Genomic DNA, 17539 nt, shown 5'->3' on the forward strand with positions numbered 1-17539 from the left:
AGGTCAGTCCCTGGACCAGTTAAGTAAAAAAGGAGTGGAAATAACACAAAGTAATAAAAAAAAGTAGGCTATATTACTGGATGTGTTTGCTGAGTTTTTGAATCTCTAGGATGTTGTTCCTGGGCTATGTAGCTCTGCTCTTGTGTTGGATGCATTGTGCTGCACAAAGGGGTAAGCTTTAACTCCTATCTTAAAATGTGTGTGAAGATGGTAACCAAAGCAATTTTTAAAGGCGTTGTAGCTTTTTTTCATGAACTTCTGACAATAATAACTGACATTTCTTCTGGCAGCATTTAGCACCTTTAGTATTTAGTATACTGTCATAGGATTACTTTCACCTATTTATTTGGATAACTACTGCTGTTATTAATCTGTTGCCTAACTTTTTTAATGGTTGGTATCACTATAAACTAGAGTCAGACAACTAATTTTATATTCATTATGTTTGCTAATTATTCTAATATCTAAAACCAGGAAGCAACTGGTAGATTAAAATAGAAGTGCACATTTATGGAGTGGTTTTTTTCTGTCTGGAATAATCTGTGAGATGGTCTGAGAAAGATGAATGATTGCTACATTGACTGAAAAGCTTATATCTATTGACTGACTGGTTTTAGTCTAGGAATGAGATAAATAGATACAGGTATGCTTTTTTCATGTTTGAAGAGGTAGCTCGTATTCTGTGTCTTTTCAGAAGCCTCTGATGTTTTCTGTTTCTCTGTTCAATGGATTTTTCATGATTTGAGTTTATATTATTTAGTGTATCCTTAGTAATTTAATTTGTTTGCTTTCTGTCTGAGTTTCTTTGCATAGAGTGTTGTGCAGAGGGTGCTGTGTGGTTTTGAGCTCGTGTGTCTTTCCTTGGTTTAGGCTGGTTTTAATTTTAGTTGGAAGTTATGAAGACCTTATTAATAAAAACAATCCAATAATGGATTTTACTTTGAAAAATTGAAAAATCAGGAAATTAAAGGAATGTCCTATCTTAATGAAATATAAATATTGCCTCAAAGCAACTAATAGTCTAATTTGTTTGCAAAGACGTGCAGAAAAGTCCTGGAATTTGAAATGAAAGTTTGCCTGAATTTGCACTTTGTTTTCACAATGCTTTCTTTAGGTCAGGGAGATTGGAAAGGAATGTGAATGTAGCAAAATCTGATTTATCCAGGACAACTATTACCATGGGTCATGCAGGGTTCTTATTTATGCTTCATGCTGAAAGTCTGTGTGAGTTTTGCGCAAGGACTGAAAACCACTTGTACTTGGATTTGTAATTATGCTTGTGCTTTGTAGAAGCTGCTACCAGCGTTTTGTTGGCAAAAAAGCAGCTTGAGCTATTTCTAACTGAGGTCAAGTCCCATGTAAATATTGAATGAGTAATTCCATCTCTCCTGATCTGTCACTAAAGAATTTGAAAGTATTCGTTTAGTGCAGACTTTCTAATATAGAAATAAAACCCTCCAATGTTGGTGAGTGCATGATAGAATTAACATAGTTTTGAAGTACAACATACCAGCAGATTTCTTCACCTCAAGCCACTAAGAAACTAATAAAACCCCCCCAATAATTAGCTGTAGTCAGAAATATGTATAAACATATACATATATATATATATACACATACACTCTGACACTTGATGGCAACGCATAGTTTGACATCAGGGCAGGAATGGGGAAGTGTTGAGGTAAAACCCAGCAAGACCCAGCACATCTTAGTAATGATGAAGAGACTAAGGAGATTATCTTTCCTTTTTGGTTTTTTTTTTAATGTAAATAAGGAGGAGTTGAGAGGCTGCATTCTGCACAACAGACAATAAAAATGTGATAAAATTCAGAGGGAGGAATAGAGAAGCTTTCCCTGTATTCAATAACCTATTTTCTAAATTATAGATTTCAGTGTGCATTCTCAGCTTGCAAACTGAAAGTGCTAATTTAAACAAGGTCTAATTAAAAATATGTGGAGTTAGAAACATTCTCTTTCTCACCATCGAAAAGAAATTTTTGGGTAAACGAACCATTTTTAACTCATTTGAAAGACTAGCTAGAGGATTCCTGTTCATTTTGCTTATTCCTACATTTTGCAAAAAGTGTTGTTAGAATTTGAATGTCTTAATTTTGCTAAAAAAAGTCCCTCCTACATTTTTTATAGTAGCCTAGTACCCTCTAGTGCACAGAAACAATAATTTTTATTCAGATGTAATCATTCATAGGAGGGAGAATACTTATCAAGGTAATTGGAAAAAACGTGAATATGTGGGCACGCTCTCCCTTTAGCACCTCAGTAGTATTGTCAAAGCTTGTCTAATTCTTCTGGCTACTTAAAACAGCCAAACTAAAATTATTAGACCGCACAATTAACACCATTTTCTTTATATTTTCAAAATGCCATACAGAACACTTAAAATTATACCGTTTTTTATCGTAAAAAATATTTTTTCCCTGTTTTTTAAACAATTTTATGAAATTATGCCTCTAATTTCGTTGGTACACCCCTGACTGAAATACAAACAGTGAGTTCTCAAGGATGTGTCTTTGTAAAAGTCAAGTAAAACTCACTTTCCACACAAAGTGAGAGAATTAAATACACTTTCTTCCGCATCAGCTACTTAATGTGTGGTTGTGATCTCTGCAGTGCAGTTCAGTGAGCTACAGCTCCACACCCCTCACATGAGGAAAGATCCTAAATATTTTTCCCATAGTCCTATTTCCAGGCAGCACCTGGACAACCCATAGGAAGGTTTCAGTGAGAATCCTACTGCTTTCTCAAACCTGTGGCCTTACAGCTAAACTGGGGAGAGGACATCTGTGCCACGTCTCTGCTGAGTAATGAATCTACTCACCAAGGGATTTCCTTCTCTGGCAGACATTTCTTGTCCCATTTATTTTCTATACAGAGATTTCATTCCTTTTCCAAGGCTTCATTTCTCAGGGCTTGTTTTATTTATTCTTGATGAATGCTCACCTTTCATGTTCAGATGGAAAACAGAGTTCATTGCATTTACTTAACTAGGCTGTTCAGACTCTGTTACTCTGGGTGAAGCTTCAGCTTCCAAAACAAGTACATTTCAGTCACCCAAGCACCGAAAATTGGTCACTGAAATTGGGTGAATTATTTCTTGACACAAAATCATTTAGTCTTTCATTAACAGCTTCCCAGCATTTGCTTCTTTCTCCTTTAGTCTGACTTTTCTCGTTCTCAAGCTGTTGAGGGACTTCTTAATAGAATGATTTGGGTTCATTTGTTGTAGTTCATACGGACTTGGCTGTACATTTCATGTGCACCAAAGAAGGCCCAGGAAGCAGCTTTTGGGCAAGGACTCTATAATACTGAGCTAATAAGAAATACCAGACACCACCATCCACTCCCCAAACCAAGACAAAATGCTTGGAAGCTAAAGGTCAGACTGAATACCCAGAATTAATTCTATTGTGTAACAAGTAACCTGTAAGTAAGGAACAAGAGGAAATAAGTTTTGGAATATCAGGTGATCTGAGCCTGGAGAGGAAGTTTAGGCAATGCAAAGGTGAGAGAAGGTTTGGCAGAACTTAATCAAATGACAGATGAAATAATGTTAGTAGAGGTAGTGGTGGCTGGAGGAAAAAATAGTTTGAAGGGAAACTACAGAGTGCAGAGAGTTGTTCTCTGTGGCAGTGGAAGGACAGGCCTGGAGCAGCTCCTGCAGATGGAAGGGTAGGAGGTGTCTGCGGCTGGAACCAGGGCACTGATCTCCTCTCAGGCTTTGTAATTAAAATCTGTTTCATGAACCGTTGCTGTCCTGGGTGGTTTCTTGGCACCTGGCTGTTCCTATGTCCTTCTAAATGTCTATTCACATTCCTATAAAACATGGATCCTTGACAGTTTCCTATTTTGTGCTGATTCAGTAGAAAACACACGCTGGTTTGATCACAAATGGCCCCAGGATTTCTCACTACATTTCCTATTGCAAAATTATTTTGGTGTTTGTAGCATGTGCTTTGGTCACCAATGTTTTTATTTAAAATTTTTAGCTTGTGAAGAACCTCCTCCTAGGAGGGTAAAAGAAGTGCCTTCCAAAAGATGGGACAACCCCCCCTATCCACATGGGACTCAAGCATCATACAATTGTCGGCCTGGATATGTAAAAGTTGGACGAGTTGCGTTTCAGTGCGTCGATGGAACGTGGAAGCAGCTGCCCCCAGGGACAGAATGCAGAAGTGAGTATTTATGCAAAATATCTGCAGACATTTGATCTGGCAGATCACATTCCTTGCCAATGGTGCCAAAAAATAAATTGTAGCTTTGCATGTAAATTACTTGTTTCTGCACTCTTTAAATATCACCCTAAAAAGTATGTGTGCATAAGGGAACTTTAAGTTCCTTTTCTCCAGATTAAAGGGTTGATTTTTTTCTTTACAGAAGATCTTAGTCTAGGCCAGCCTTATGAACCCAATTTATGTTATTAAAATCAGTTATTAAGTTCTTAGAAGCTTGCTTTCAAAAATCTTTCAGTCTAAGCAGGATAAAGCACAAACGTAGCTTCTGAATGCAAGTCAAGAGAGAGTTTATTCAACTAGTTTTATGACAGATATCATTTATTGGAAGTGGGAAATTATTTTTCCCTGCCTTTTCTTTCAAGCTGTAATTCACAATTAGGATGAGAGCTGCTATTTATTATGTCTAGCATACTGTGCTAAGAGTTTACAAGTATCTCACACCCTCATACAGAATTCATTAGTGAGGTAATTGAAGTTTGTTATCATTAGTCAGCAGATACTTCTTTTCTGTAATAAATGAGCTTTAAACACAAAGGAGTTTTAGGAACAAGGGATTATTCTTGTGTATCTAACATACAAAATTTTTACTAGTAGAGTATAAATATTTGGTTCGATAATATAAATGTTAAGTTCTGAGTGTCATTCGAACAGAGATGGATACACACCCTGAGTAAGAATTTATAAGTTGCTAATAGCTTTTTTTACATTTTTTACTTACTCTCTGTCTCTGTTTAGATTTCTTTGTGTAACTAGTCAGCGAACATGGACCTGTACAAAATTTGGTGTAGTTTGTAGGATGTTTTAGCAAATGCTGCCACCCAGTGAGCAGCTGCTGCCACCGGCAAGGAGCATGTGGAGAGAGAGGAAGGGGTGCTGTGCCACGGGCTGAGGGAACACTGTCCCTTGGCGGGACAGAAGACAGAAGCATTGATAATGAATTCCCATTTTCCCTGCATCCCACTGGAGCGGGTTTAGGGCCTATTCAAACACATCTTTCTTGGTAAAAACAAAGGATGTTGATGCACCCCAAGAATTAAATCGCCTTTCTTGACAGGAACCAGGAAAGATTTCTGCTGAGGAGAGGTAACAGGCTTCAGCCATGCAGTTTATTTTGCATTCCACATTATAACATCAGAAGGGGATGAGTGGGAGGGGAGGGTGTGTTCATCTTTGCCACTCCTTTGGGAATGCCAGGCAAAGAGTTAGGGCCAGGCCATAAGGAAAGTTCTGTGGGGAGCTTTGAGCAGCAAGCAGTAAGGACCAAAATATCTCCTGTGGCTTTCACTCAGCACAATCCCCATCAGATTGAGGAAATTCCATTTCTAATCATGGATGGATGTTCTAGTGGAGGCTTTGGACCAGATTATGTTACAAATTGCATGAAAAATGCCATAGATTTGTCATAAGACTGAATATGAGTTCAGCCTTTTTAAAGGAATAAAACTTCCTAATTTGTTTTTTTGGGGGTTTTTTTTGGTATGTTGGTTTTGTCTTGTTTTTTTAAGTAAGCATACTCCAGTATGTTATCATTGAAATCTTTGAAAACAGTGATAGAAAGGAGAGGTTAATCAAACTTATGCTGAACATACCTGAATTTTTGAAAGGCCCCAAAGACCTGTACTCACTACTAATCACTGGGAAAGTGCTGTCTTTCACACTTTCACCTTCCTGTGTATGGTGTAAGTAAGGCCTTTTCCTTTTTTTTTTCCTTTTTTTAACCAGATAAGCCCTGTGGACATCCTGGAGACACTGAGTTTGGTTTCTTTGAACTTACCAGTGGAAGTGAATTTGTGTTTGGTGCCAGAGTTGAGTACAGATGTAATGATGGGTAATACTTGTTTAATTCAATGTACAGGAATTAACATAAGGTGTTAATTAAAGTGTCAGTTACGGATTTGTTCTCGGTAATGCGGCTGTGTCTTACTAATACTTAATGCTTGCTTATGTGTTGTAAAAAATGTTTGAAGGAAGACATTTCTGGCAGACTCACTAACATGTCTTCACTGAATGCTTGAAAGAAACTCTTTTTCTCTTTCTCCTCTATTCATCTTCTCCAGTGGAAAATGCAGCAAGTCAAATACATGGTATTGTTCCTGTGACTGGATATGTTCCTCTTGAAAAGCAAATCAGCTTTGGTACAGTGGTTTAGCCATGCTTTTGCAGTTGTTATGTTACTGGAATCCAATCTGAGTTCCACAAAGAGAGTTCCAAAATCAATATTCTCCTTAATCCCTTCAGTTCCTCACCGTCATTTCAGAGTAGCTGTCCTTCCTCTTGTTATGTAGCCAAAGCTTGCTGTCTCTGTAATGAAGAACCCTTCTTACTTATTCCTTCCTACTCTCTGATTTTATTTTATATTTTCCCTTATGCAATTAGAAGAAATCAAATAGGGAACATGCAGGTTAAAAAACTACTCAGTGTTGTCGCATTTTGGTTATTCTATGCTAGAACACCTGAAGCCTTCTTCCTTTGCTTCAAAAACAGCAGCACTGTTGTTGCTGTTGCATCATGAAACTGTATTTTAGCATTTTTTACTTTTTATTTGGTAAGCTACCAGATGCTCAGCCTAAGAAATTACCGTGAGTGTCAGGCCGATGGATGGAGCAATGACGTCCCTCACTGTGAAGGTAAATGGAGTTTGACATTTAATTCTCTATCAAACTGTCTTTTTATCTGTGTGATACTGTCTAGAATAGTCTGTGATTGCTTTACTAGTATTAATTCACATATGTTTAAATTCAAGTTAAGCAGCAGTGAAGCTCTTACAGGGACTGCTCAGCCATTTTAGTCCAACAAGCTGTTGTTAAAAACCCTTCATGAGGTGGAGTACTGTCACTTCCAGACTGGCTTGAAGCTCTGCCTCACCTAAAATCCCTGATAGACTAGCTGCCTGCAAAACATGGTTGCAAATGATATTTGGGATGATGAGTTTCAAACCAGTGTGAAGGCATGTGTTTTTAGCTACTTTCCTCCTCCATCCTTGTGAACATCCTAAGCATTAAGATTTTGCTAAGGTCTCCCTATTAGCTTACTGTCTTACGGTCGAAGACATTCCGTAAGCGAGAGCAAGGGGGACGCAGACATCGAGGCTTAATAGACCGGATGGCTCAGATGATGGTTTTAGAAACCTTTCCACCAGTTTCAAACCTGTATGATCATGAAAATAAGGTTCCTGTTCTTCACAGAGATAATTTTTAACTGCTCTATTTTAACATATGTGGGCAGCAGTGACATTTTCTTTAGGTTAAGCATCTGATGTCAGGAAAGGGTCTCTAAGAGCAAAAGAAAGTAGATACCTTGTCTAGAGTTTGTTGTCTATGTTTTGATATTTCCTTGGATTTAGATACTCCACATTTGGTTTATTGGATTTTGACTGCCCTCACACTTAGGTATTGAGGTCTGTCTGCACCATATGGAGCAAGGGTTTCCAACGGTTTTTGTCATGTGTCACCAAAATAGTTCAGTTTCAAAGTCCTCCTAAGTTATTTCTGTCATGGTTGAGTTTTCACTGAAAGATGATTGCATATGAAAGTATTTGTATAATGTCCTAAATGTGAGGAACCCAGGAGACAGAATATGAGCCCATAGAAAAGGCAGATGAATTTTAAGATGGCAAATGTCAGAGAGAAAAACAGAAGCCACTTTTGAACCTGATCAATGATATACATGTGAACATTTAGGAATGAGCTTTGATAGTTGTTTCCCCCCCTTAATAAGAAATATCTGATGACATAGGTTAATTCTTTTTTTTTCCTACAGGAACAAAACTGGGAGGTGCAAGAGGTCTAAATTAATGTCTGACTGTGTTTGTTTACTTTAGTAATATAATTGCTCTGATATCCTTAACTAGAATTTTAGTTAATAACTGCCTGTTGTTGTAGGCAGTCTGTAATGCAGCACTTTTCCAGATACCTGTCCATAGCAAACTCAGTTTGGCACAACTCTAAACAGAGTCAACTGATTTTGACAAATTTTAATGGTATCAGTCAAGGCTCATCCTTAGAATGCAGGATCCTAGGATAATTTCGATTATCATCTAAATAACCTAATTCAGTGAGGTCATCTAATTCAGTGGGTGCTCTGTCTTTAGCCTTCAAGGGCAGAGAAGAGGATGATGAGAGCGGGTCTAAAAGCTTCTTCCTATGTCACTGTCTTTTTGCTTAGGGCTTTGTACTACATTTGCTGCACATGATACCTAAATAGAGTAAGGTATATTTTGTAAATGTGCAAGGAAATTACAATGAGTTTTCTGTATTTTACTTTTTTGTGTGTCAGTTTATTTCGCAGAATAGACCTCAAAATGACGGGTTTTTTCCCTTTCCTTGTTTTGTTTTTCCAGTGATAAAGTGTTTACCTGTACAAGAACCTGAAAATGGAAGGATAATTATGACTGGTGCATTTGAGCTAGGCCAAGAATATTCCTTTGGCCAGGCTGTAAATTTTGAATGTAACGAAAAACACAAGCTTATTGGAGCTAAAGAAATCGTTTGCTCTGCTAATGGAAAATGGAGTAGCGATGTGCCTCGGTGCGAAGGTAAAAAGGACACTATTTACTGTGGGTCATTAAGAATCTTCATTCTCACAGACTCCTAAATATAGGTTACCATATGGGAAGCTACAAAGTTTTCACTTCACATCAGTTAAGCACAGTTTGTCTGTAAACAATCTCCATTGCATATATGAGGAAGTAGGATAAGAAAGAGAAATATAATAATATTGGATACTAATATAATCATAATAGACCATCTGCTTGTTCCACATTTTTACTACAAGCTGTATGTTCTGCCAGGCTGCAGTCAAATTCTTTGATATGTCTGCATAAGAGTCAACCACTTCAGTGTTGATTTAACCAAAGTAATCAGAAGCAACTTTGAATCTGTGTGAACCAAGTTTAATAAACAAGTAGGATTTTAATTCTTAGAGTATATAGAATACCAAAAAAAATCATGCTGGATTTTTCTTTCCTGATACTAATATGTTTGGAAAAGTTAGAAGGTGCATATTTCATTTTTACAGAACGACAGAATCAGTGAGGTGGTGTGGGACCTCTGAAGGCCCCTCAAAGCAATTAGCTGGGGCAAGTTGCTCTAGAACATGTTCAGTCACCTTTTTAATATCTCCAAGGATGGAGATCCACAGCCTCTCTGGGTAACCCATTGCAATGGTTGAACTCTCTTTAGTAAAAACATTGAAGTGGCATTTTCTGTACTTCAATTCGTGCCCATTGCTTCTCACACTGTGGCTGCTGGCCAGTGAGAAAGGTCTGGTTCCACCATCTTCACTTCTGCCTGCCCCACTGGAGCCAGGAATTGACACATGTAAAGAACCCCGTCCCTCCTCCCCCAAGCCTTCTTTGCTCCAGACTCTCTTAAACCTCTATCTGTACGTTTTTCCAATTCCTTAATTATCCTCCTGTCCCTTACTGGATCTCCAGTATGTCCTTATCTTTCCTCTGCTGGGAGTTCAGACCTAGAGAGGGGTAGAGGGGCAGGATCACCTCTTTTGGTCTGCTGGCAACATTTTTCCCAGTGGAGCCCAGGGTATTTTCTTTACTGCAAAGGCCCATTGCTGGCCCCTGTCCAACTTGTCCATCAGGACCACTATTTTTTTTTCTACAAAACTGCATTTCAACCAGCCAACCCCACACTGCCCTGCCTGCAGCTGGTACTGGTGGATGGGGTTATTCCTCCCAGTTTCTGAACAGGGAATGGATGGGATTGGATTGTCAGTGTATGAGAATGAATCATAGGAAGATTATGGTAACAAACACTTATATATTCAGAACATCAAGTTTCTTAGATTATTTCTGTTATTTGATCATGAAGTATGTGTTTAGAAGAGCAGAATACACATCAGGATGGCAAGTACATTTATGGATTGTTTGCAATTTCAGTGCTGCATTTTTCTGCTTTGAAACCCCCATTTATTATATTTTGTACAGCATAAAGTGGAATTAAGCCTATGTTCTTGTAACATTTGCAGAATATAGTGAATTTCATTAAACAATGACAGTTTCCATGAGCTATACTTCATTATAAATACAAAATAAATTCAGTAAAAGAATCCAAGAGAACTCTTTGGTATCCTGTTCTGTGACCTAGGAAACAAAACACTGAATATCCTCTGGCTTTATGAATGCATTTTTAGGAAACTGCAAGATCTTGGTGATTTTATTTGGTTTGGCAAGGAACTTGGAACACTGATGTTCTTTTATAGATATTAAGCATTCTAGTGTCAATTTTTAATTTAATTATTTATTTTAATTTAATTATTTGATTTAAATTTTATTTTTTAAAGATACTTTAATTCTTTTCTCCTTTTGAGGCCATGATTTAACTCATAATCTACTGGCTCTGAGAGCACATTAGTTTTGTTGGAAATTGCAAAGAAATTATCTGAAAAATGGAAAATCCTAAATTTCAGCTAGCCTAATGTCTTGATTTGGGATTTCTTCTGCCTTATCTTTTGATTCTGAAATCCATTAAAGTCCAAAGCAAAGCCCTGAAATCTGTCTCATGAACCAATTTGCAATCGAAGCTGTGCTACACTACATTTTTCCACCTGGAACCCAAAATCAAATCAGTGCTCAAATAAGTTCCAACAGCTTCAAAATGCAAAAGTTTTCTGTGAATTCAAATTAAAAAAAAAAAAACAAAAAAAAAAACCCAAAAAAACCCCCTAGATTTTATTATCATAGAAGTTTATTCTTAGTGAATATAAATAAAAGTACCTGATTTTTGTCTGTTTCAATTTCAGAAATTATCTGTGACGTGCCAGAAATTCCTCACGGATACGTCCGTTCTCCAAGGAGGAATTACAAGGAAAATGATCTAATGCAGTATTTCTGTGAAGAAGGATACAAGTATGGGAACAGAGCAGATGCACTGTGCACTGAATCGGGATGGAATCCACCTCCCTATTGCATAGGTCAGTCTTGCCTAAAGATGTTTTGCACTTTTGTTGGGTTTGGAAGTAATTTTAGAGATTAATAAATTCGTTCATAACAAATCCATCCACATCCAGCCAATATCCATGAAGACCGGAAGGATTAAGTGCTGAAGGGACCAAACAACTGGATAAGAGTTTTCCATGAAGAGCAGTAGGAAAACCAGAATCTTGTGAATGTCTACAAATTAATATATTTACAATTCTAAAGCTCCCTGCAGCTTTTTAACTCTCAGATGCCTTCTGAGCAGTTTATATGAAAAATTCATAATTCCTGAGGCTAGTCTGTTTAACATCAGCCCTCTGGGTCATGGATTTTACTTTATGTATAAATATAGCACTTAAAGGCTATATTTAAATCTCCAATTCCCACAAACATAAATATGCATTTCATATCACAACTGAAACAGTTTGATGAAATTTGGAGAATTTATCAGTGCCTTGAATTTTCTTCAAGAAATTGCCAAAATCCTGAAACTGGAAAAAAAATGTTGGCAACAGGGCAACATTTAGGATTTTATGCACCACCCACCTGCCTGGGACCTCTTCCAGAAAGACGCCTTTAGAAATAAAGACTTGTTGTCAGTCCTGGGGCCCACTCAGTTTTTGACCTTTCTGATTCAAGATTAGTAATGATACTAATTAATACGCATTGCCTACAGTTTAGCAACGTACTGGTTTTGAGGAGTGCCAAACAAAACGTTCTTCTAGACATTGATGTGCTGGGCTCTGGTGCTCGGGGTGTACTCAGATAGTGGTTCTGGATCCTACTGGGCTTATCACAGGACCTAGAGGATTCAGCAGTGCATGCATGAAAACTGGTTCACCCACCCTTACTCCACAATAGGACCAACCTTACAGTCATCCCCTCCCAGCCCTCAGTGTGTTGGTGATGTTTTCTGAACTGGAAGAAGATACAAAAAAACTGAAAGACAGGCTCTGGTATATAAATATGTTTGCCTGACTTCTCTGAGCATAAAGATATCTTGAGTTTTTTAGAATAAGATTCTTGACCTTTTTCAGTTGTTGAAATACTTCCAGTGTCAGTGAAGGACACTAATCTTAATGATGCAGCCTTTGAATGATCAGTTCCCAGTTAAGCATAATTATTTTCCATTTAGGACCTCCCAGTGAAACTGCCCTCCTTTAGGACAGTGTCCATAAATGAGCCCAGCATAGCCGAGCTGCAGAATGATCTACTGGAAAAAATTAGTCAGGTTCAGTTTGATGGCTTCCAGTTCTTTCTCCAACCATTCTCTTTGCAATTAAGTTTTAATCTTCTAATTAACATAACATCAGTAACACCTGTCACTCTTCTCTTACAGAACCATGCATTCCTAAGTGTGAGGAAGAAATGTAACCTTTTCTTTGCTCTAAGAAACATCTTTTAAACAATTTTATGCATTTATGGCCAATATACAGTGAAAATAAGAACTTATGCAATAAATTGAAATATATTATTAAATTTTTTTTTTCTGGTTTTTTTATTTAGAAATTGAATGCTCTCCTCCAGTAATTTCCTCTGGGAACTTTATACCTCAAAAAGACAGGTACAAACTACATGATACAATCACAGTAGAGTGTGATGCTGGATATCATTTTAAAGTGACGACTGGCAGAACCATAGCTGAATGCACCAAGAATGGCTGGGTGCCTGATCCAGCTTGTGTCCGTAAGTAGCTCTCATGAATGAAGTTACAATGTAAAATTGTTGGAAGTATCTCTGAGAAAAGAAGTCAAGAGCAAAACTTGAGGAGCATTAGATATGACAGTTGACTGGTTTTTTTTTTCTTTGTGCTGTAAAGCTTAATTTGATTGTTTAGAAAAATCACCTATAAAAACAATGGTATAATCCAGATTTACACTGTGTTTATTAACACAGGTATTACCTATTACTGTATTTGTAAATCTTTTAAAATGTGCTATAGTCAGCTCACTGTCAGGAAGGTTTGTGCTCCACCCGAGCAATGAGCATCCCAGTCAGGAGCAGAGAACATAGGGAGTGTAAAGTAGCCAAACCAAAGGTAATGATTGGATGATATCTTTCCTTGTAGTATCACAGCTCTAGATTTTTACTTGGCGTTGTAATTTAGTGTTATGGACAGTCAGAGGATTTTATCTATTTTTATAACCTGTCAGATAACAAAGCAAGGTATTCTTGATGGTTGATGAGTTCTTTCTTGGGTTAAACTTCCCATAACTGCAATGATAGTTTTGCCAAGTAGGCACAGTACAAAAAAAAAAATATAAATTAACAGCTAGTTTCATAATTTAACACTCTTTGATCTTTGGTCCCTGAAAATAAAACTTAGAATATGAGAGAAACCCTGATGAAATCAGTCTTGTAAATGAACCTTTGGATAAGATGATTTGAGCTATTTCTGAAACGTGCTCTTTTAGTATCTGAGTTAATGTTTTCTCTGTATCGGTTGGGTTCTAAAATATTGGTATCCTTCTGAGTCCACTTCACTCATTATTGAATGGTCTGTCCAGTAGGTGATCTTCTCTGCACTGGCATGTAGGCTCCGGGTCAGAGCATTTCAGGAGAAACCTGGGTAAATTTGAATGGAAGCTTCTGAGAATCTCCTTATGTCCTTGACTTGTCCCTGGAAAGGGTCAGTTCTTTTGTGGAACAAAGAGAAGAAAATTAAAATGCTGCCACTTTAAAATAAAAATGAGAAGAGTTAGGAAGAGCTTTTGGTGCAGGATCCCGAAAGTTATAAATGGAAGTGGCAGGAGTCATCTCAATGTTTAGAGTGCACAGTTCAGTTTCTATATCTGAGCCAGATGACTGGGCTCCCTTTATGGTCAGAATAGTAAATTTAATCAAGACCTTCTACAGTGTCATCTCTCTGTACAATGAATACTAACCTTTGGTCTCATGAATCACCCTCAGGAGTCTGCTGAAAATGCTGGCTGGATTTCTGTTGGTTGCAATGGAATTGAGGGCAGTAAGACAGCTACAGGCCCTAACAAAACCCCAGGAGGAGAGTGTGATTGTTCCTGCCCTCCTTAGGATCTGACGGGGTGTGCAGTCCTGGTTCTGTCTGTTTTTGAAAACACCCAGATGATGAAGCTGAATCTGAATTAATTGTGTCCTGAGCTTTTTATCATGCATGTGTTGATATTGTTGCTGTTACGTTCTATTTCAAGGGAAACCGTGTGACTACCCACTTATAGAAAATGGCAGGTTAAGTAATTCATATGAGTACGGCAGATACTATTACTTTCCAAAAAGATTTGGACAGTCTGTAGATTACTACTGCCTCGACGACTATTCAACCCCCACTGGAGAATTCTGGGTCCGAATTTACTGTTCTGAAAGGGGCTGGTCTCCTGAGCCAAAATGCCTGAGTAAGTACATTTCCACTGTATGCTCAATTCTGTTATAACTATCCAAGGTCTGTGCAGCAAAACCTGTTCTGATGGAACACAAGACAAAACAGTTTCTGAAAGTCAAACTGCTTTAGCTGACCCCTGGAACTGCACCCAGACTGTCTTCCTATGTGCAGAGCACAAACTGTCAGTTGGGGACACTCTGAAATGAGTCAGGCTGAAATGATGCTTTTGCATTTTGAAGATTGTTTACTCCTGAAAATATTCATTAAAGTAAGAAATATATAGGAAACCTTCCTCTTCTCTGGCTTCTGGGTAACATGCAAGCATATACTTCCATCTGCACACACAGAGTTTCTACTCTATGTAAATATATTCTCCCTTCTGTGGGTTGGGCACTTTGGCACTTAGTCTTCATCCTCTCTGAGAGCCATTGCCTAGTCCCTTTGGAAAACTTTTAGAGCTGAAAAGGTGTCACACTTTTGCAATAAGCTGAAATGGATCATGGTATCAGCAAGAGAATCGGATAGGCTGACTCAGATTTAGAATGAATTAGACTTAAAATTAATCTAAAGCAGCGAGATGAGGCCTTCTCTCAGACATCTTCAGTCACAGCACAACAAGCAGGGCACAAAAGTGGATTAGAAAAGGTTGCTCTTTCCTTGTTGCCCTCAGTGGAGTGGTGCTCAGTGCAGGAAATGAATGGAGCCCTGCCTGGAGGAAAGGAGCAGGCACTCAGATAATACAATATAACATTCCTTCAGCCATCTGCCTTATGTCTGGGCTCTTGGGGACAGGAAGCCTTAGAGCCAGCATGCTTAGCTATTGCTGAAATCTCTAGAGCTGGTTTGAGAGGCTGATACACTTCCACAGAGATGATAAAATCTCCAGGAGGCAAATGCCGGAATTCACTCTGGACATACATCAACATTTTAGAGACATACCAGACCAAACTGATGTAAAAAGCACTGAAGTGAGCCAAGCTTGCTTGTGAACAATAGGTAAGAGATTTTTGGTTACTAGGCCACCTCATATCACTTTATGTAGTGACTTCCACTTCTGTTCCTGTGGTCCATTAATCACAAGGCACCAAAACAAAACATGCTTTCATTCAAATTTGCACGTGAGTGTCTTTTTGCGATACAAGGCTACAGAAAGGTGCTTGGAGGCCTGTTTGTTAGTAACTGTCTTCCTAAGGATTAATCTCCCTCAGTTCTTGCTGTAGAAATTTCTGTGGTTAAATGTACTTTCCTTCCTTCTTTAGAAAAATGTTCCATCAGAGGGCTGGAAAATGGTTATTTCCCACGCCGCAACTGGTACGAATTTTACAAGGAAGGTGAAAGAGTCAGTTATGGTTGCTACAATGACTACCAAGCTGAGCATGAAAAAGTCACGTGCACAAGGAATGGCTGGGAACCCGCTCCGAGATGTATCCGTAAAAGTGAGTGTGCTTGTATTTTGGTGAGGTTTCTATCTAAAACTATTTGTTGTAGTGATAATTTCTGAAAATGAAGACTCCTTCACAGAATGATTTAGCAGCAAAGAATTTAACATACTACAGAAGTTCTCTCAGAATATGAGACTGAAACATCCAACCAAGACTTCCATCCATTTAAACAACGTGTTAAGAATTAATGTATTAACAATGTATTCAATTGACCATGTATTAAAAAAATTTTCTAAATCCAGCTGCTGCTTCTATTGTTATCCTTCTGCTGTGATTTATATGCATGTAGTTTAGCAGTGCTTTACTTGGAAGAAATATTGTCTCTTTCAGAAAAATGCCAGACTATCATTTTTGAGAATGGCTTTTGGAACTCAGGCAGGACAACATTCCATTTGAAAGAGAAGGTCTCATATAGGTGTCATGCTGGCTTTGTGACTCCAGAAGGACAAGATACAGGACGCGCACAGTGCCAAGAGAGTGGCTGGACTCCACCTCCGAAGTGCATCAGTGAGTATCTAAAGGTTTCAGAGCTCCCTGTCATTGCCACCAGTGCAGACATGGTGTCCTATGGACTCAGAGGTTTGTCACCTTGATTTGTAGAGGTTTCTTACTGGGCAGAGGGAGACTCAGAGGGCTGATCCTCCACAGATTAACTTTTCTCAGGCTCCAAGAAACAGAGAGAAAACATAAAGGATCTTTTTGGATCTCTTTAGCACTGACTAAATGGTAATCACTGACCTCTTCAGTGGTTCTTACCTGATAAAATGTACATTTGTCCAAATTTACTCCCAATTTATGAAGCAACATCAATGAACCGAGGCATTCTGCCAAGAACTTTATTTAACTGTGACCAAACTAGAGACAAATAGGATTCATTATTTCTAAATTCCTTCCTCTCTTGAACACAGGTGTAGTACAGTGAGAGTCTTAATCTTCCATTGTTAAATATTGGTCATAATATTGACCAACTTTAGCTGCTACTTTATCTTGTCCTTTTATTTTAGACTGCCTTTACGTAGGATTTTGTGGCTTTTTTCTGACCCACTCACAACTGACCATGGGAACAGCAGAACAAACCATTTGCTGTGACACCAAAATTAAGAATAATGATGATAATGATAATAATATGTAGCAAAAGGAAATAATTTAATCTAAGGAAGAAATATTTATGCTAATTACTTCTAGACACATTTCGGAAGATTAATGCAATAGATAATATGTGAATATGCTGCATATTCTACAATAATATTATGGCAATGCAGAATTATTGATGTTTCCAGTATACCTACTGGGATGTTGCTTCCAAAGGGCAGTGTTTCCGGATAACTAAATGCACTAACTTTGTTTTATTCTACAGAATCATGTAAAGCACAAGAGGGCATTTTGATTCATCACACAAATAAAACTGTGTTCATGCCTGAAGATACAATTGAGTATTCATGTTTGGAGGGATATAAAACTACAAATAACATGCCAACTGATACCACAATGTGTGACAAAAATGGAGAATGGAGTCCAGCACCCGAGTGTCGTGGTGAATATTTTTGTGTTTGTTAATCAG

At 38.0% G+C, this 17539-nt stretch overlaps 1 protein-coding gene across 2 annotated transcripts in view; it reads left to right on the top strand.

Annotated features, from left to right (window-relative positions):
• Window positions 1–17539, top strand: part of CFH (complement factor H) — a 27996-nt gene continuing 10457 nt past the window's right edge. Inside the window, exons 1-11 of one of the 2 annotated variants that reach the window (XM_048312719.1) lie at window positions 1–171; window positions 4005–4190; window positions 5973–6078; window positions 6801–6877; window positions 8590–8784; window positions 11007–11177; window positions 12688–12867; window positions 14349–14549; window positions 15796–15972; window positions 16309–16485; window positions 17336–17512. In XM_048312719.1, coding sequence (XP_048168676.1) covers window positions 111–171; window positions 4005–4190; window positions 5973–6078; window positions 6801–6877; window positions 8590–8784; window positions 11007–11177; window positions 12688–12867; window positions 14349–14549; window positions 15796–15972; window positions 16309–16485; window positions 17336–17512 — 1708 coding nt within the window. In that variant the 5' untranslated portion in view covers window positions 1–110. The remainder of the gene's footprint in view (window positions 172–4004; window positions 4191–5972; window positions 6079–6800; window positions 6878–8589; window positions 8785–11006; window positions 11178–12687; window positions 12868–14348; window positions 14550–15795; window positions 15973–16308; window positions 16486–17335; window positions 17513–17539) is intronic. The other variant, XM_048312718.1, reaches the window with a different exon arrangement.

The sequence above is a fragment of the Corvus hawaiiensis genome, chromosome 9, assembly GCF_020740725.1.
Source record: "Corvus hawaiiensis isolate bCorHaw1 chromosome 9, bCorHaw1.pri.cur, whole genome shotgun sequence".
In the NCBI taxonomy this organism is placed as follows: Eukaryota; Metazoa; Chordata; class Aves; order Passeriformes; family Corvidae; genus Corvus; species Corvus hawaiiensis.